This window comes from Meriones unguiculatus (assembly GCF_030254825.1).
Source record: "Meriones unguiculatus strain TT.TT164.6M chromosome 13 unlocalized genomic scaffold, Bangor_MerUng_6.1 Chr13_unordered_Scaffold_39, whole genome shotgun sequence".
In the NCBI taxonomy this organism is placed as follows: Eukaryota; Metazoa; Chordata; class Mammalia; order Rodentia; family Muridae; genus Meriones; species Meriones unguiculatus.
The window spans coordinates 3,287,094-3,308,184 of NW_026843648.1; the positions used below are offsets into that span (position 1 = coordinate 3,287,094).

The 21,091-nt window shown below is 38.3% G+C and overlaps 1 protein-coding gene across 2 annotated transcripts in view; it reads left to right on the forward strand.

Annotated features, from left to right (window-relative positions):
- LOC132651059 (zinc finger protein 431-like) overlaps window positions 1-19,662 on the forward strand; it is a 61,559-nt gene extending 41,897 nt beyond the window's left edge. The window contains exons 3-5 of one of the 2 annotated variants that reach the window (XM_060376367.1): window positions 15,887-15,947; window positions 17,498-17,544; window positions 17,713-19,662. In XM_060376367.1, coding sequence (XP_060232350.1) covers window positions 15,887-15,947; window positions 17,498-17,544; window positions 17,713-18,683 — 1,079 coding nt within the window. In that variant the 3' untranslated portion in view covers window positions 18,684-19,662. Of the gene's footprint in view, window positions 1-15,576; window positions 15,693-15,886; window positions 15,951-17,497; window positions 17,545-17,712 lie in introns of those variants that run through there. The other variant, XR_009588975.1, reaches the window with a different exon arrangement.
- Window positions 19,663-21,091: the final 1,429 nt, after the last annotated feature.

Sequence of the window (21,091 nt, forward strand, 5' to 3'; positions counted from 1 at the left end):
GGATTTAGTTGTTGTTATATTTAAATGGTGGACCTTTACCAGAAAGAGCTGACAAGTATCTTGCAGTCAGAGAGTTTTGGATTTTAGTCGTTATTAATCTAATTTTTGTTAGGGGGAATGCCCTTTTTATTGTCTGTAACTTAGTATTCCAATCTTTGGGTTTTCTCCCATTTTCTCCTTGAACTTTCTCTTAGAAGGCATGGAGAAGACCCATCACCCTTAAACATATTGCAACCAGATCCATGACTATGACAACCAAAACAAAGCCAAAGGGATTAAAACCCCCTCTGCCATGGCATTTTTGTTGTTGTTTTAGACGCACTTCTATCCCAAGCTCTGTCTAGAGATCTGTCTGCCTACAGTTCCTTTTCCTTCCAGCCATGGCTGCTGCTGTTGCTCTAAGCCAGCCACAGTGTAAGGAAGCCATGCTTGTGTCCCCCTCCTGTTAGACTGTAGCAGCCTTCAGTTTTATTATGTTCAGTCTCAGATCTGCCCACAGTAGGCTGTCTTTTGCTCTTGGGCCTGTTTGGGAGTCTCTCTTAAAGGGACAGTAATTGACCAGGAAGATTTTAGGTTTTAAATTTGGGTTGTATCACTGGGAGCTTATTCCTCCCACCAAATTATGTTGAAGTATGATCTAAAGGGTGTCGATACTTAGATTAGTTGGGTGCCATTTGTTGTGTTTCTTAATGATTACTATTATTTACCTTTAGTTAAGCAGTGTTTTTTTTGCTGCCCGCAGTGACAGTTGAATCTGCCTAAGTGAGGCCTGGGGGAAAAAGAGCAGGGTGACACAAGGAAGACACCAAGTCAAGACTCTGATCAAGGTGCCATTTATTGAGCCTTTAAACAGTGCTTATAAATCAAAATGTCACAAGCAATTATCTCACGGTAACAGTTTCACTTATCAAAGCAGCTGAGGATTTACTTAAGGTTACAAAAACTTTACTTATCTGGTATCCATGGTTGCAATGAATTTATATCTAGTTCTCAGGGACAGAACACCCAGCTGTAAAGAATGCCCAGGTCAGTCTGTGAGAAACTGAGCTTTAGATAATACCCATGTTTGCCAAGGCCATGTTTGCAAAATTCCAATTACCAGAAGCCACTGCTCAAATTCAGCACCAAACAGCAATATGCACTCTTTTTGGCTACCAACTCCATTTTGGCTGCCACAGTGGTTAATTCTAAACCAACTATATACCCAAATACCATACAGAGAATGGGATTTATTTAATTAACCCAGTGCACAATGCTGGGCAATAGTTATTTCATCTTAAACCTCCAAGCCTGCATTGTTTCCAACGATTCAGATTTCACCCATTATTGCTTTCAGTCATATTCTAGGGTCTGGCTTATCTCTACTCATGGTTCCAAGTTCTCTCCTGCTGATCTCTCCTCCTCACTTTCTTCTCTCCTTTCCTAACCAGGATGTCCTACCTTATTCTCTCCATTGCACAGTATTGGGGCTGGTTGTTTAATTGAAAATATAGAGAAAAAGTGGTGGCATGTTTACACAAACTTGAGACAGGTGATACTTAGAATAAGCATCACAATGCATTGTCTGGATTGAAACCAGATAGTGGGGTAGAGAAATCAGCCTTTGAATGAACAAGGATAAATTGTATATATTCCAAGAGAACATAATACGAACCTATATGTTCAATAATATTCTAATAAGCAAATAATCCACAGTAAAGCTGGTGTTACTCATTCATATACTTATTTAGAGAGGGGAAGTTTATGAGAGTCAAGAATGTTGTTGTGGAGAAATCTTAATACTTATACCACATGTCCACAAGGAATAAAATGTCAAACTATATGAATGTGGTAATCTTTCACTTGTTATTTTTTTAATAGGGATATAATTTGTCAAAATACTTACAAGCCATGTGACTCTAGGGATACCTAAAGAAGCAACATAATTCTCTCAGAGAATAAGCAGAAGATATGTAGTAGTCACTACTTTGAGTGCACTTTCTAGTTGTGATAGAAGATTACAATTACATTGTTATTAATTATTAAGTAGTTAACAATGGTTAAATTGTAAAATAATCACTGTTCAACCTAAGGAATTTGTAGGTCACCAAAATCACATGCTTGCTGAGCTTTTCTTAGAGCAAATCTGGCAAAGCGTACTCTTTCCAAGTGAAGTTCAGATATACAACATCATAGGTGAGTACATTCTAAAATATCCAATACATCTTTATGATGAAAAATTGTATAGTGATAACACTTTGAATCTATATTTCATTTTTAGTTAAAAAATTAACTGTTAATAAATTAATTGTAAATTTGTATCACATTCCCCAAATCTATTCTAATAGATCACTAATACATTAAACTAATACATTAAACTAATCACTGATACATTAAACTAAAACATTATACTAAGATAATTAATTACTTTTCCAACCTCATTGGGAATACATCTGCAATGTTACACTGTGGAAAATACCAATAAGTATTAGGAATGTGGAATTTCTTCTATTTGTCCTGGTTTAGTTTATTAATGTAATGTGACTCACGCTACAAAAAAAAAATCTACTAATGCAATCAGTGTCATATAGCTCTGAGTTCTTCCAGATCAAGTAATATATATATATATATACTTATCTATGAGGAATGTTGTTTTCCTTTATCATCCAGTCTGTTATAACTCATTTAAAGACTGGGGCAGATTTCTATCATTTTACAGAGTGAAACTCAGGCTCAATGAGATAAACGTTTTGTAATGTGTAACTGCTCATCTTACTCAAATAGTCATTCTATAACATCACTAAATGAACTGAAGCCACAACAGCCAGGTATTGCAACACAAGTCTGTAATCATGGTGCTTACAAAGAGGAGGCAGGAATTTCAAGGTTTCAAAGTCACCCAAGGAAAGAATGGTCAGCGGTATGGTGGGAGGCCCTCAGAACAAAGAGAGGTGTTGATTGGCCCAGGACACTATCCATAGTCTTCCCTGCGGCTCCAGAAACTCAGAGCCATGGCACCAGCAATTATTTGCTAACATATTTACTTACCACTTTGGGTTTTCTAATGTTTCTTGTCCAAGGCAGCTTAGGTCACTTCAGGGTCAGACTCCTTAAATGGAACTCTCCTGCAAGTGGGAAAATTAGCCTCAGGTGGGGATGAGCTCCCTCATTACATATCCAGTGGAAAGTCTTCAGCCCTGAATCCATATACACAGAAGCAACAGAAATGGACTCAGGTATAATTCATATATTTGCACATAATTGCTCACATACTTAAAAAGAAATATTGGAATGGAAGAATTTGGGAAGAGATGAAGAAAGGACATGGCAAGGGGAAATTGATGTAATATATTTTAATTAACATGTAAAATAATAAATTTTAAAGAAAAAATGGCATAGCACTTAAGAGCACTGGGTGTTAAGAGGACACAGATCACATTTCACAAACCAGCTAGTAGCTGACCATCTGTAGTTTCATTTCCAATGAATTTGATGGCCCCTTCTGGCATCTGTAGGTACTGTGCAAAGACACATGCCAAACATCCATATAAATTAAAATAAAGCTTAATGAAATGGAATTTGCTGCAGTGATGTCATAGCCCTGAGAGAGACTGCAGCTAAGGCTAGTTGAAATGAACTCATTTTGGTCCTGCATATTAGCAGTTGTGGTATTGTTGTGAGCCAGCCTCCTCAGAGGCAAAAGCCACTATATTCTAAAGTTAGAATAGCTCAGTATAACTTTCATCAAAGATCTGCAAACAGTGCTCATAGTTAACTTTTCTGTGATGCTTTCTGCATGAGTGTTCTCTCTCCTTTTTATGTGTGGGAATTTTGACAATCATAAATCCTTTAAATCTATCTTATAGACTATATATTGTGTTCTAGAAGACAGATGTGCTCAGTAGAATTTTGTCTGCTTTCAGGACTATACATTCAGTCTTCTGTCCCTATTGGAATTAGTCAAAGTTTAACCTGGAATCTGAACCTGAAAGAGATTTAAGGGTGACAGCATATGTGGAATGCAAAATCTGTGTAGTCAGTTCCTCTTTGAGCAGTATACATAGTTGAATTCATTCTGTCTTTGAAGACATTTTCTATATTAAAGTCTTAGATGTAGGGAGTGATTTTTTTCCTGTGAAGGATGTTAATTCTAGAACATCTACAGCCCAAAGCTTTTAGAAAAATGTTTCTGAGTCAGCCTCTTCTATGTTGACTCATTTGACCTTGATCCCAATATGTTGCTGTTCAGTGCAATGATATTGTTATCTTGATTAGGGTAAATAAAATTTCAGTTACAGCGCAGTACCACCACTATTAGAGTCATATAGTTAACCTTCCATTGCAGTTAGCAGAAAAAAAAATGCACTTTGAGCTTGGCTTCTGACTTCAGACGAGAATAGGAGGACTCACTTATTGTGCACATCATGGGGAGAAATAGGATAGGTAACTACCTGCTGGTGACACCATTGTGAAAAAGGATCTGCTCATGATCTAATTATTTTACAGTACATATGAATTAGTGTCAGATGAATGAAGACAAACTAGATTGGTAGGTGTAAAATTTGGGGAGAATAGCTTGATCCAATGAATAATGAATATCCAATTAGGTAACTGTCTTTTTCAGATATGTCTTATTCACTTACACATTTATGTCAGTCCTGAGGGTTGAGGCACAAGCCATTCACTGTAGCTGTATGTGTCAGGTTACAGATATAAACAATCAACATTGTGCTTGAGGGAAGGGCACACAGTATCTTATGAATGCTATTAACTCTGCCAGGAAATTGCCTGATCTTTTTTCAAGTCACTATAGCTATGGTCTTTTTATCAATTATATTTATCTTTTTAAAAAGTCAATTATTGAGTTCTCTTAAATTTGATTGTCTCTAAATGCATCACCGCTCTAATCTCTTATGTGTTGTTATTCCCGATGTGTCCATGTCATTGGGAATGTTTTTCCATTTTTCCATGTGCTGTTGATTGTTACTTCTGTATAGAGCAATGCCTCTTATAGCCCTGCCTTGCCTCCTGCCATGATATTGAGAATTGCTTTGAACACCCTACCCTACCTCTGCTGCACAATTCTGGGAAAACAGTCCTAAAATTCCTTCTATGTTGGATCTTGACTGGTGAGTGAAAAAGTAAAACGGGCCATTGAATTGAGTGTCCTCCAGTCTGTCTGGCTGGCTCGTAGTGTGCTTAGTAAGTGAAGGCCTTGTGCAAGAACTGAGCTCTATGACCAGATTTTAAGCTGATATAGTCATAACACAGAAAGTGATGGACAAGAAGGAGGGGACAACTTTCCTGCTTTGACAACAGTTGACATTAGCAATGTGTAGTGAGATAACCAATTTTATGATGATCAACACTTCTCAGGCCCACACACGAGGGTGTGTTTAGGGGGAATTGGTGTTAATTTTATCTTTTGGGAGCTCCTGGGTGTTCATTTCTTCAGGAAGCTGGTATCTAAATGGGTCAAAATCAGCAACAGTCTATATTCTTCTCAGAAGACAAGAAGTGATTTTTATAGTGGTGCCCTTGACCAGAAGGAATGCCAAAAGAGCAGGCTGAACTGATGTTTATGGATGCAGTTGGAAATCTCATTTTAGAGGTGAAGCATGGGTTTTTCAGGGAGTCAGAAGTAAAGAATATAGGGTTCTGTTGTTGGGTTCAGGCCAGCCACATAAGATTAACACAAATGAGGAGTTTAAGAGGACATAAAGGCAAGGGAAGTGCAGATGGGAGGGTGTGCGGGAACCTTCTGGTGGATTGGAAGGGGTCATGCATAGTGGAGGGCAGATCTACACATTGGTGGATGGGAGGCCCCGGACAGGTTCTTAGAGAGGGTTTCTGGGAAAGATGTACAGGGATCCTGATCCTGTGTGGGGAGCCCTGGAGAGACAGGAGGTCCTACATGCCCTGAGAGGGACTTGTAGAGATATTGAAAAAGTGGGTGGGAGGAGACCTGAGTTCCAGGGTCCAGAGCTGGGAATACTTTGTTAATGATGCTAGCATGTTTTTGGAGGTGCGGCAATGCCAGGTCATGTTCCTAGCTGGTATTCCCCACAGTGCCCTAGAGCACTTGATGCCTGCAGGAGAAGAGGCCATCTGGGACAGGTCTACCTGCATAGAGAGTGCCACTATCTCAGTGCCAAGCTTCACTGTACTGCTTCTCCAATGCCGGCGGTCATGCCCTACAACCCCTGCAAGCTGGGCTCTGTTTTTAGGCTTCCTGGATCCAGAGGACATTGACAGCTCGCTAGCTGCCATTTCTCCCACTGATGGGAGCCACTGCCCTGACTCACTACAATCACATTCAATTAATTTACTGCCCCTTAGATCCAGTAGAGAAGACTAACAAGAGAACCGGCGCATCTATATGTGACCCATGAGGCGGGGCCCATGCTAGGGGATTCCTACCCAGTCATGAGAAGTCCAGAGATATCTATTTTCTACTACAACCTTGGTCCTGGCCCTTGGCCCTAGGAGGAGGTACGCTGTGAAGAAGATTGATGTAGAAGCAGCCAGTGATACTGGTGGAAGGTGGGCCCTTGTGGTATTTGACAAATGGAGTCATGAGAAAGGGAATTAGGTTGGTGTCCTGGGAATTGGGACTTGAGGCCAGGGACTAAATGACATGGTGGAGGAGCTAGTTGAAGAGGCATGTCCCAGTGCAAGTATAGGTGGGATCAGACAATGGTGGGGCTTCTGGCTTGGGTCTTAGAAGGCGTGAACAGAAAGAGTATCTTTGGAGTTCAGGTTTGTGCCATGGCAGCGTGGTCAGGTCAGGTCTGTTGTGCGATTCTGGCATCAAAACTCTGATTGCATCATCCACCTATCAGAACTGTTACCTGTGTTGGGGCATAGCCGTAATGGGAGAGGGCAGGTGTATGTGTTTTGTGTCAGGTCTTTTTGGTCAGCAGCCACGCATGTTAAAGCTGCTTATAAAAGCTTGAAGAATGAGTGAATGAACCCGTGATGCTTTTGATTCCTCTTCTCTTCCTGTTCCTTCCCCTTTCCTTTCTTTTTTTTTTTTTTAATTGAGGTTTGAGACAGGCTCTCCTGTAGATCAGGATGACTTTGAACTTTTCTATGTAACAGAGGATGACTTTGAACTTCAGATCCTTCCTCCTCCACCTCCCATTCATCACCATGGCCAGACCCTAGATTCTCTTAATAAGTGAGGGCAAAGGCCATGTTTGGATCATCAGTGACAGCCAGCATGACTTATAAATTTGATATTCTATCTTTGTGGGGATGGGCCTTGGACAGGGTGGGTAGGGAGGGATGTGTCATAGAAGGAAAGGTGAGATCATAGACTCAGCAGGAGTAGTGATTCCCCTCTGGGCAAGACTGTTGAGTAGTTGATGACAGCATGATTCACAGAAAGAGTTCTACATGAGTCTAGGTAAAATAAAATTCAGCACGGTAATGAATAGCTTAACTTAGCTTGAGTGACTCCATTTTGAGGTGAGAAACCATCCTGTGTGCACCTGTGACAGGCCACTGAACTCCAGTTCCAGGAAAAAACATGGAATGTACATTTGGCAGAAAACAAAGTGAACTCCCTAGCAACAGCCAATGAAAGCAAAATAGAATATTCCCAAATGTTCCAGATGTACTTTCAGATAGCTTAGAATAGCAGTTATTGTTAAGCATCAGTGGTCACCTCACTCCTGAGGTGTTACCCCGTCCCATAACACCAAGGCATGGAAAAATCCCCTGCTTGCAGTTTTTCCCTTTAAAATCCCTGTTCACCCAGGGCTCAGGGTCACACTTTTCTACTGCTGTAGCAGTGAGATGTAGGTCCCAAGATTGATTGCTCTCTCAATAAAGCTCTCTTGTTTTCCCAAGGGAGTTGTTTCCTGGTGGTTTCTGAGGATCTCAAGATCAGGGCATAATAGTAACTGTAGATAAGGAGACAGGAGGAAAAACAAGGATATCTATTTAGAGTAAGGAATGTCAGGATCTCTAAAGTCTGAGATCTTAACCTTTCATTTAATTAGGGGTTCTGTTTTATCATGGGAGTAACAGTTGTCATTGTCGTGGGCCTTTATTTTTTTTTTAATCAGGTATCATCATGGGAGGAAATCTACCCTATCAGGGCACTAGGGAAAGGGCATAAAGGGAGAAAAGGGAGGGTGGGTGGCATGAGAAGGAGATGAGGGAGGGGGCTGCAGCAGGGATACAAAGTGAATAGATTGTAATAAATGAATGAACAAGCAAATAAATATATATATTTTTTTTTAATTTTAAAAAAATATTTTATTTTTGATATAGTTTCTCTACATAGCCAAAGATGGACTTCAACTCACAGTGCAGCTGAGACTGGCAACAAAGTCTGAATTTACCTACCTTGGCTTCCAGAGTATAGATATTACTGGTGTGTATTACTAGGGCCACACATACTCTCTTCCTCTACATTGCACACATTAAAATTTTGAAGCTGTCAAGAAAGTCCAAAGTATTACTAAAATTTCATGTGAGAAAAACCAATGAACTGCTCCTGCCATCTACTTTCCTCTGTTCCTTTATGCTATTTTTAAAAAGATGTTCTTCTACAGCCAGTTTGTGTGCTGGCTTCTGATGAACAGCATCAAGATGATATGGACCTCCTCCTGAGGCTGTAGCTCAGTTGGTAGAGTGACTAGCTAACATGCATGAAGCCCTGGGTTTGAGCCTCAGCACTTTTGTAAGAGAGATATGGTAGTAAACACCTGTAGTCCCCAGCACAGGAGAAGGGAAGGCAGAAAGATAGAAGTTCAAGGTCATTCTCAGCTACATGTAGAGTTTGCAGGCAGCCTAGGTTACATGGAATCATGTCTCAAAAGGAGAGGAGCCAGATGGGTCAGGAGTTAAGATTGGTAGTTACTCTTGCATATGACCTGAAGTCACTTCCCAGCACGCACATCTCATGGCTCATGGCTACCTGTAACTCTGCTGTAAGGTAGCTGCTTTGCCTTTTGGCCTGTTAATGCACTGAAATTAATTTGAAAAAAAATTAAATTCTCTTATATATTTATTTGTTTGGTCAGTTTGTTGGTTTTGTTTTTTCAAGACAGTGTCTTACTATGTAGTCCTAGATGTCCTGGAATTGCTCTGTACACCAGGCTAGACTTGAACTCACAGGAATCTGCCTCCCAAGTGCTGTTATTCAAGGCTTTTCTCTTTCTTTCTTTCTTTCTTTCTTTCTTTCTTTCTTTCTTTCTTCCTTCCTTCCTTCCTTCCTTCCTTTCTTTCTTTCTTTCTTTTCTTTCTTTCTTTCTCTTTCTTTCTTTCTTTTGTTTTCTCTTCTTTTATTTTTTTCTTTTCTTTTCTTTTCTTTTCTTTTCTTTTCTTTTCTTTTCTTTTCTTTTCTTTTTCTTTTAGTTCCGTTCCTCTTTTTGTCATCTGAGTAGGCCAGAAGAAGTCACAAAATCCTGTGGAGGTGGACCAGCTGCTTTGAGCCACCCTAAGTGGATACTGTGAATTAAACTTAGATTTATTTTTGGAATAGCAGGAAGTGTTTCATTCACTGAGTCATTTAGCTCATTTTTGCCCTCTCAGGTTTTTTATTATTATTATTTTTAATAGATATAAGTAAATTTGGGTAAACTGGGGAGGTAGCTCAATGGTAGCAAGTGTGCCAAGCATATATGAGACCAAAGATTTCATCCTCAATACTGAAAAAAAGCTTGTTTTGTTTTGCTTTTCATTTTCAGACATGACCTCATTTAGCTGAGGATGGTCATAAACTCACTAGCCAAGGATATGCTTGAACTTCTGATTCTCCCACATGTACCTCCTAAGTGCTTTAATTACAGGCAATGCCACCATGTCAAATTTTATGTGGTGTTGGGCTCGAACCCACAGCTTCATGCATGCTAGGCAAGCACTATACCAGCTGAACCACATCCCCAGCCCATTTTTTTTCTGTGAAGTTACAGGAAAAAAAAAAGCTCATTGCATTTTCTAAAAATATTTCTTTAATTCTTAATATTCTTGGCACTCTTCCACCAGTGGGAAAGATTTTTCACTCCCCTTCAGGTTGAATAATGGGCTGTGCCATTATCCACTTTGATTCCAAGAGAAAGAGGGAAAGTGCCTACTGAGTGTTGGGAGACTGAGGATAGGCTAGGGGAGGACAGAGCAAAATGATACTGGAATATGAAACAGCAGATCTGGAAAAGGTGTTGCCCTGAAATGGGAGCCTGGACCAGAAATCACTAAACCTTTTTCTTTCCGTACACTCTAATGCTAAAGGAGATGCTCATGTCACTCAAGACTCATGGTTGGGTTTCCTTAGGTATCTGGATGGACATTTGACTAGATTATTGGGCTTATGTTCTAGGAATTTTTGCGTTATTCTTTCACAAATATTGTGCACAATCTACATTGTTTTTGCTGTAAAGTAAGTGCAGAAGTTATATTTTGTCTCTGTGTGTAAAATGTCTTCATAATCCTGAGAATTCTCAGTTTGTTTGTTTTTTTTCACATGGTAAATTCAGTTAGCAGCATGCCATCATAAAATGACTGGTTGTCACCATCCAAAGAAAATGCATGTGCTGGACCTAGGCTCCCTACATACATCTAGCTGATGGGCAGCTTTTCTTCATATCAGTCATGTAACATTTGAAATGGGGGCTATCTGTGACATGGACACATTTGCCTGTTTATGAATCACTTTACCCTTGTTGTGCTGCCTTCGCTGGCCTCACTGGAGGAAGATGCACTTAGTTTGTATGCAACTTGATGTGCTGAGAAGAGTTGGTATGAGGAGCCTCCCCTTTCATGAGAAGAGGAGGAGGAGTAGGGGAAGAGGATGGGAGGATGATACCAGGAGGAGAGGAGGTATGGAGCTGCAAGGAGTATATAAAGTGACAAAATAATGAGAAAATGGCAGGTTTCTATGTAAATGAGAGATTATGTTGACTGAAGATTTCTATTGAAGGCTCTTCAATTGAGTATGACAATATCTCTGAGCAAGTTGCCCTGGGCTAGAAAAGAGCTAGCTGAGCATGGAATGATGAAGATACAAGAGCACAAGGCAGTAAACAATATTTGCCATGGTTTTTGCCTTAGTTTTCTCGAAACTTTAGTTTCTATCCTAGGCTTCCACAATGATGTACTTTGGTCTGACAGGACTAAACAAGTAAACCCATTCATGACCTGAGATGTTTTTGTTTAGAGTATTCAATCACAGCAGCGCAGTAGCAGGTTAGGAAAAAGAAAATATGCCGAAAGTGACTTTGCTCCTGGACAGACCTGAGAATGTTCTCTTTTTAGAGGATTGTGGAATATATCAGATCTTGAGGTGGCAAAAGTCCAGAGCTTAATTGGCTCTTCCTTTAGGACCTGGAAGTTCAGAATGTTGAGTGTAGTATATACAGAGGAAGTGGATAGCCTAGGATTTCTGAGGAAAATTGACTCCATAAAAATTTAAGCTATAGGTCATTTGAGTGGTAATTTGGCCCCCAATCTTTCTTAGTCTGCTCATGTTCTAAGAAATTAAGTAAGGTAGAACTGAAAAATGCTAAATGATTTCCTAGATGGTGATGCTTGCTTTCAAAGCTGGCTTGGATGTTAGCCAAGGCTACATTTGAAATCTTGATTCTCATGTGAGAGCCTTCGGAGTATGAGTCCAAGGATGGAAGATGTACCCACAATATGTTCTATGTTGTCAACATAATTTACCAATGTTAATATTAAAATGCTTAATAGAATATATGTATATATGTTTGTATGTATTGTTTGAAGTTACATGCATCTTCATGTTGTCGTTTGTTACTATAAGGGACATCATGCTGAAGTTCTGCCTTCTAAGAGAATTATCTAGATTACTAGATAATGTAACAACAGTGAGATTTGTTTTAAAAAAAGCATGTTATATGTGTGTAATGTAACTATGAGTTCTTAGGCCATGACAGATATGTGAAGACATGATGAGAATTTTTGGGATTTATTGTGATCATTCCTACATGATGGCCAAGATCATGTTGCCAGTTTGCACTCTGGATTGTTTAGACAGTGTATTTTTTGTTTTTATTCTCTTTTATTTATTACAATTTGTTCTTTTGTATCCCAGCTACAGCTCCCTTATGCCTTCCCAATCCCACTGTTCCTCTCTCTGAGTCTATTAAATTAATATATATTGTTTTTTGACTTTACAACCCAATGTGATCCCTCCTTCCTGTGCTCTCAGTCCACCCTCAGACTTCTCCCTCTCCTCCCAGAGAAGGGATGCTCTCCTCTCCCTGTATCAACCCCTTGCAACACATTAAGTCACATCAGGACTGATAGATCCTCATCCACTGAGTCCAGGCAAGGCAGCCCTGACAAGGGGAGGCAGTAGAGTTCACATTACTCCACTTCGCACTCCACCCACATGGACCAAGCTGCTCACCATACAGATAAGTTCAGTGGGCCTAGGTCCACACTATGCATATGCATGCTCCTTAGTTGATGTCTCATTTTCTGTACCCCTGCTGGGTCTGGGTTACTTGTCTCTGTTGGTCTTGTGGCTTTCTATCCCCTCCAGGTTCATCAGTCTTTACCCTAGTACTTCCACAAGACCCCCCGAGATCCACCCCATGCTTAGTTACAAATTCCAGCTTCTGTCTCCATTGGCTGCTGGGTGGAGCCTCTGAGATAACAGACACGTTTAGGCTCTTCTACAAGCTTAGCAAAGCAAAATCTACAGTTTCATTGGCTGGCTCTCTAGTGTTAGGTAGATCTCAGGCTCACCCAATTATTGGTTGGACTTTCCCTCAATCTTTGTTCCCTCATTATCATCCCTAAACTCCTTGTAAGCAGGGTAATTTTTGGATCAGGAGTTTTGTGGTCCAGTTGTTGTTTCTTCTCTTCCCTAGTCCTGACTGTCTAGGAGGTGGTCACTTCTTTTTCTATGTCTCTTTTTCCCTGCCCCTCTGTTAGAAGTCTCAGCTGGAGTCACACCCAGTCACACCCAGGTCCTCTCAGGAACCTTCCCTATCAAATGACTCCAAAGAGAAACCGCCTCAGTCTCCTTTCTTTTTCTCAACCCTCTCACCTCCTACTACAATTCTCCCCACATCTGATACCCACATTTTTCCCCTCCCTATTCCAACTTCTGCCTTCCTGCCCAGTTCCCTCTTTTCATCCACTTCTGCTGTCTGTTCTGTTTTCTATTCTGAGTGATGTTCTGGCAACCTCCCATGGACTCTTCAAGTTGTTACTTCGCTTCTGTGGGTGTGTGGATTGTAGTATGCATATCCTATACTATACTATAGGTCTATTAGCAATGTGTTTCTTTCTGCGTCTTGGTTACCTCTCTCAGAATGATCTTTTCTAGTTCGATCCATTTGCCTGCAATTTCCATGATTTCTTATTTTTAATAACTGAGGAGTGTTCCATTGTGTAAATGTACTAGAAGTTCTTTATCCATTCTTCACTTTCTGGCAGCTATGAAAATAGTAGAACAAATGGAACATCTTTTGGATGTATTCCCTGGAGTGGTATAGATGGGTATTGCGGTAGAACTATTCCCAATTTTCTTGAATGTACCAGTTTGATTACCAGGGAAGTTGTACAAGTTTACACTCCCATCAGCTCTGAAGGAAAGTTCTCTTTTCTCCACATCCTCACCAGAATGTGTTGTCACTTTAGTTTTTTATTTTAGCCATTTGAGTGGTGTAAGATACTTCTTTTTTCCATTGTATGATTTTGGCTTCTTTGTTGAAAGTAAAGTTCCAGTAGGAGTGTGGGTTTATTTCTGTGTGCTTATTCCAACTGTACAGGATTCTACTGCTATCAAGGGTGTTTTATTTTTCCATTTGAAGTTAATGTTTGCTCTTTCAAGGTCTGTAAAGAATTGTGTTGGAATGTTGTTGGGAAATGGATTGAACCCATAGACTGCATTTTTTAAGAATGCTGTTTTAAAGAAGGGGGATAAAGGGAGGGTTTTGTGAAGGAAGGAGGAAGTGTGCTACAGGGGGGATACAAAATGAATAAAGTATAATTAATATTTTAAAAAAAAAAGAATGCTGTTTTACTATGTTAATCCTATATATCCATGAGTTTGGGAGATCTTTCTATCTTCTGATATTTTTTTTCGTTTCTTTCTTTAAAGACTTCAAATTCTAGTCATAGAGGTCTTTCACTTCATGTTGTTTGTGGCTACTGTTCAGGGTGTTGTTTCCCAAATCTCATTCCCAACCCATTTTTCATTTGTATACAGGACTAATGAAATTTTTAGTTAATTGTGTTCCCAACTACTTTGTAGAAAGTGTATATCAACTGTAGGAATTCTCTGGTAGAATTTCTTGGGTTACCGAGGTATACTAGTAAATCATCTGTGAATAATGATACTTTGAATTTTTCCTTTCCAATTTGTATTTCCTTGATAACCTTTAATTGTCTTATTGCTTTACTAGGACTTAAGGGGTATAGTGAAAAGATATGGAGAGGGGAGGCATCCTTGTCCTGTACCTTATATGAGTGGAATTTCTTTAAGTTTCTCTCCAAATAATTTTATGTTAGCCCTCACCTTGCTTTTTACTGCCTTTATTATGTTAAGTATGTGCCTGATTCCTTATATGCCTGATTTCTCCAAGTCTTTTAACATGAAAGGGTGTTATATTTTGTCAAAGGCTTTTTCTCATCTAATGAGATGATCATGTGATCTTGATCTTTCAGTTTGTTTATATGGTGGATTACATTGATGTATTTTCATATGTTGAACCATTCCTGTATCCCTGACATTAAGCCAATTTGTTCATCGTGTATATCTTTGATGTGTTCTTGGATTTGTTTTGCGAGTATTTTATTGAATATATTTGTGTTACAGACAGCTATTAGCTGTCCTGTGGGTGTGGGAATTTAATCCAGGTCCTCTGGAAGAACAGTGTTCTTAACCACTGAGCCATACCTCCATTCCCTGTGTTGCCTATTGATGATCAACATTTAAATTGCTAATATTTTCATCTCTCCTTTTGTAATTGTTCAAGCATACATTTCATTTTTAAAAAGATCATATTAATATTACAGTTTGAAATGAGGCACTTATGGTATCTAGACATGTATGCAGAACTGGAGTGAATGTGTAACTCTTTGTAGAAACTTGAGAAAGATCTTTAAGTTTTTTATCTTGTTTGTTTGATTAATTTTTGTGTATTATTCAGGATCTGATTATGTACCCCTGAGTGTCCTGGAACTTATTGCATTGAGCAGGCTACCATCCAGCTCTATGAGATACACCAGCCTCTGTTTCCTGAGTGATTTTGGAATTAAAGTCATCAGATAATACACCCAGCCTGCCCATTCTTATAAGAGTCAGGAATTGTTTATACTATTTCTCTCATCTGGGCTCAGTACTGTTGATCTGTTTACTCTCTCTTTATCTGTTGATTGACATTTCTCTTGCAAGTCTGTATCCTAGTTAAAGGATGAGAGAGATGAACTTCACTATTCAGTTTCCTCCTAAAAAGAGTTAGTTATTGCCTTAAAACTTGTGTGTCACAAAATAAGTAGAAGAAAAACCAGAATACTTTGAAAATATTGTAAATGAAGGATACATTTCCAGTATTCTAAGCATCATGCTTTCTTTTATACATGTGTGTGGTTATTTTAGACTGCATTGACCTACAATGATGTGCATATGAACTTCACTCAAGAAGAGTGGGCTTTGCTGGATCCTTCCCAGAGGAATCTCTATAAAGATGTAATGCTGGAGACCTACTGGAACCTTACTGCTATAGGTAGGACAGTGAATTTTCTTTACTTTTTAAAATGTGGGGAAAAAAATCTATATTCATTATTGATGTGTTTCTGTAATTTCTCTTGAAAATATGGAAGAATGAGGTGAATGGTTCTTTGATTGACCATAGATCACGATTTTAATTTTGTCTTATTTCCAATAATAAAGCATACATTTTTTGTTACTATGTTTTAGGCTACAGTTGGGAAGGTCATAATATGGAAGAGTATTGTCAACCTTATAGAAGACATGCAAGGTAATTTTCATGTGTAAGCTTATATGAATATGGTTCTGAGAAAGTTTTAATATGTTTTGGAAGTTGGAAAGAGAATGGACAGTGTAAATGAACTGCTTTAAGTGTATTTATTGATGATGACTAACTTGTTACTAAACCATGTACCTCCATGTTAGGTATTTGATGTGTTTTTGCAGGGCATCCTCTAAGAAAGAATGCAAGGAAAACATACCTTACACAAGGTCAATTTTTAACTCATAGCCTCATTACTGTAATAAGGTAGAACTGCAATTTGTTTAGTCTCCTACAACTCAGATATTGCCAAATGTATTCAAAGTAAAGAATGATGAAAGTATATCCAAAACATTATACTAATCAAGTAGTCCATAGTAAAACTAGGTTACTAATATACTTGTAGTAATGTTGCTAAGTTTGTGGAAAAACCATAATCCCTATAGCACGTCTGTGATGAAAAAAATCAAATGTCTGAATGCATCATGAAACCATGTCACTTATTATTCTTTTAATAGTTTTATCATATATCACAATGAGTACAGTCATGTTAGTATATGTATATTGAAATAAACAATGTACTATCCATAACAACTAAAAGGTATAGTAGTCCCCATTTTGAGTAGATGTTTAAAAATTGATACCTGTTATGGATTATATGCCCTAATTAGAGCTGTCAGCACTACAAATAATGACACAGAGGCTTTTTAATATTTTAAAGCTTAGGCAATTTTCCTGGGCATATTCTGAACCATTTTTTCCCTAACACAAATAAACCTAGCACAGTGTCCTGATGCATGGCCAGCTCTACTTCTCTGTTCATATTCACGTCCTTCTGTTAACATCACTGGCCTGTGGTGAATTGCCTGTCATTTGCTTTCTTCCCAGCAACCCTCTCTCACTCAGAAGTTCTGCACTCCATTTTGTGCCCTGCTATCAGTTGTTAGCTCTTTATTATTCCCAATAGATAAGTGATGAAAGACAAATGTTTACAAAATATAGGACAGGTGATGGGCCACAGAACTAACAATACTATGATCTCATTAGCACGTATCTCTCTGCTGACTTAGCAGTCGGCATTCACACACTTTCACAAAGTATGCACCAGCATCAATGAACTTGTTATGCATCTTCTTTAGGAGTTCTCACAAAATCACACTACAGAAAATATAAGTTTTAGGAATCTGCAAATTACTCTGCGTGTTTTCTTTGCATATTTAGTATGGTGCACAGTATAGGGAAATTGATGAATCCTGTCAGTGTGTTAAAGGTCTGAGGTCTTGAAGTTTTCTACAAATCTGTGGTAAAACATTATATAGAAGAAAGTGTAATATAAATGTGAGACAGGTAACAAATATTTTTACCACCACAGGTATTTTGAAATATGCAAAACAACCCCCTAGATAATATCACCATGAATGTAAAAATAATGATGAAAACTCAAGATGTAATTATTCTTTACCTTCCCACCGAATTGAAAAATTAAGTCACATAGACAATAGCATTCTTTAGTGCAATGAATGTGGTAAAGCTTTCGTATGTGCTGATTATCTTTGCAGGTATGAAAACAGTCATAGTGGAGACAAACACCCTGAAGATACTCAATATGACGAAGTCTTTGCACATCACAGGTGTCCCTACACATATAAAAGTGCGCATACTGGTGAGGATCACTATGAATGTAACGAACATGATAACACCTTTGCAAATAACAGTCTTGTTCTAAGACGTAAAAGGACACATATAGGAGAGAAAACTCATGAATGTAACCAACGTGGTAAAGCCTTTGCATGTAACAGTAGTCTCAAAGTACATAAAGGAATTCACACTGGAGAGAAAACATATGAATGTAACCAATGTGGAAAAGCGTTTGCATCTAACAGTGATTTCCGAAGACATAAAAGAACACACACTGGAGAGAAACCTTATGAATGTAATCAGTGTGGTAAAACCTTTGCATGTAACAGTAATCTCCTAATACATAAAAGAAGTCACACTGGAGAGAAACCTTATGAATGTAATCAGTGTGGTAAAGCTTTTGCATGTAACAGTAATCTCCTAATACATAAAAGAAGTCACACTGGAGAGAAACCTTATGAATGTAATCAGTGTGGTAAAGCCTTTGCATGTAACAGTGATCTCCTAATACATAAAAGAACTCACACTGGAGAGAAACCTTATGAATGTAACCAATGCGGTAAAGCCTTTGCACAGAGAAGTACTCTTCTAATACATAAAAGAACTCACACTGGAGAGAAACCTTATGAATGTAACCATTGTGGTAAATCCTTTGCATGTAACAGTAGTCTCCAAATACATAAAAGAACTCACACTGGAGAGAAACCTTATGAGTGTAACCAATGTGGTAAAGCTTTTGCACGTAACAGCATTCTCCAAATACATAAAAGAACTCACACTGGAGAGAAACCTTATGAATGTAATCAGTGTGGTAAAGCCTTTTCATGTAACAGTACTCTCCTGCTACATAAAAGAACTCACAGTGGAGAGAAACCTTATGAATGTAACCATTGTGGTAAAGCATTTACACATAAGGGTAATCTCCTAAAACATAAGAGAATGCACACTGGAGAGAAACCTTATGAATGCAACCAGTGTGGTAAAGCCTTTGCACAGAATAGTCATCTGGTAGCACATGAAAGAACTCACACTGGAGAGAAATCTTTTGAATGTACCCAATGTGATAAAGTCTATGCATTTCCCGAATCGTCTCTAAAGACAAAATGAACACATCCTGGAGAACAACCTTATGAATATAAGCAGTGTGGAATCACCTTTGTACAACACAGTCATTTCCTAATACATAAAAATCCATGTTGCAGAAAATCCTTATGAATATTGTCAATGTCCTAAAGTCTTTTCATGTAAGAGTCATCTTGAACAAGAACACTTTCTGGAGTGAAACCCTATGAATGTAACCAATGTGTTAAAACCTTTGTATGCCATAATAATCTGCATGCACATAGAAGAATGCACACTGGAAATTGTATGAATGTAACCAATGTGATAAAGTATTTTGACAGGATAGTAATTTCCTATAACATGAAGACATACTGGAGAGAAACCTTATGAATGTAACCAATGTGGAAAATTTGCTCCTCACAATCATCCTCAAAGTCATGGAAGCATTCATATTGAACAGAAAGACTATGAATGTATTTAAGGTGGTTAAGCTGTTCCACATTTGTATAACCATCATCATGAAAGAATTAGAACTGGAGAGAAACTTTATAAATGTTTCAAAATGTGAGCCCTTTGCATATGTCTATCGTCTTCATCATAAAAGTTTCATACTGGACAGAAATTCTGAGTACATAAGCAACATGGTAAGGCCTTTGTGTTTTTCGGTCCACAGAATCCAATACAACTCAAACACATGTTCAAGGCAAATGACAAAAATGTATTTTCACCCAGTCACTACTGGTTGGTTAGTGGTACATAACATTCTTGGGAACTGAACTGTGATACCTATCCACCCACTAAGCCAGAAAGTTACAGAGGTTCTGAGTTGAAAATCATAAACATCTCTGCCATTTTACAACTAAGTTATTTCCATCAGTCATGGTTAAGGATATGGGATTTGTTTATGGCATTGAGGAATTCACCTGATGCAAAAGTGTAGATTTTACAGTCCAAACAGTCATATCCATTTGTTCTTTTGTGGTTAGGAAAAGGTATTATGTTTTAGGGAAGAGAAAATGTGGTTTGGGACAGTCACTATGTTTGGCAAAGTGAATATATGGTATGGAACAGTCATGTTTTGGGAAACAAAAGATGAATGATGAAAGCTTGTCAGCTATTGGGAAGTCTGCAGCTTTCCTAGGAATGATGAACTTAAATTTGGGTTCACCCTATATTTCATTGGGAATTGTTATCTAAAAAGCAATACATATAGAAAATTTTTTTAGCATATTTACACCTACAAATTACTTTTTCATGTTTTGCATGTCAAAGTCAACTTCAAGTCTATTAAAGAGTAGATAGTAGCGAGAAACCTTGCACATGTAATCAATGTGATAAAGTCTTTTCTTAATGCAGTTATTTCCACGTACTTAGAAGAACACATACCTCAGTGAGACCCTGTGAATATGCAATGTGGTAAATCCTTTTCATGGATTTGTCTTTGAAATCATGAGGAAAAAGTCATGCTGCAAAGAAACCCCATGAATGTAGTCAGTACAGTAACCTTTTGTACTTCGTATTACCATTATAGAAGAGTAAAGGCTTTAGTGTGTGAGCAAGCTCTTAAAGCCTTTGCATATCACAGGAGTCATTGAGAACCTGAAAGAATTCATTCTCAAGAAAACCTAACAGGATAAAAGATTTGTTGAGGTCTTTGACAAGTCAACTTGCATTCAGTTACAGGAGATTTGGGAGGAAAATTGTAACAAGTGTCAACAATGTATTCATGCATTATGATATCCATCTTCATTTTGTTTCCAATTAAAAACTGATATGGACAAAAGACCTAGGAATTTAAACCACTAGGTAAACCTTTTAGATTTTAAAATTCTCTTCAGTTACCTGAAGTAAATCGTCCAGTTATAAATTTTACATGTATGTATTATTGCCCTTTCTGTGACAAAACACAATGTCAAAGGCAACCTCCAAATGTCTTTAATTTGCCTTAAGGTTCCAGAGGGATATGGGATCACTATGAAATGGGCATCACAAGTATCATATATGGCAGATAAAGTAGGAAGCTTGGAGTTCACATCCTCAACCTGCAGCATGAAGCAGAGTGTGAACTACAGATGAATACAGTTGAATACTATCATGCCCTTCCCAAGTAAGATACAGCCTCCAAGAGTGCTGTATTTCCTAAACATTCACAAATGATACCACCAACTTAGAAGGATTCATTTCTCTCACTTCACCCTACACATTTGATTTCACTTACATGAAGGAATTTTTGATGAAGAAAAATTCTGTGGATAAGACTGTAGTTGCCTCAACCCTTGAGTTACAGGAATGCATGCTTACACAAGTAAAACATTCTTGAGTAAACATATATTTGGTTAAGAATTTATTTTAATTTCCATCATTATCTCAGTGTGTCTTTGTGTGTTTATATGCCTGTCCATTCTGGTTTCCATTTGATCTTCTTGTAACAGGAATTACAGAAAGTTGTCAAA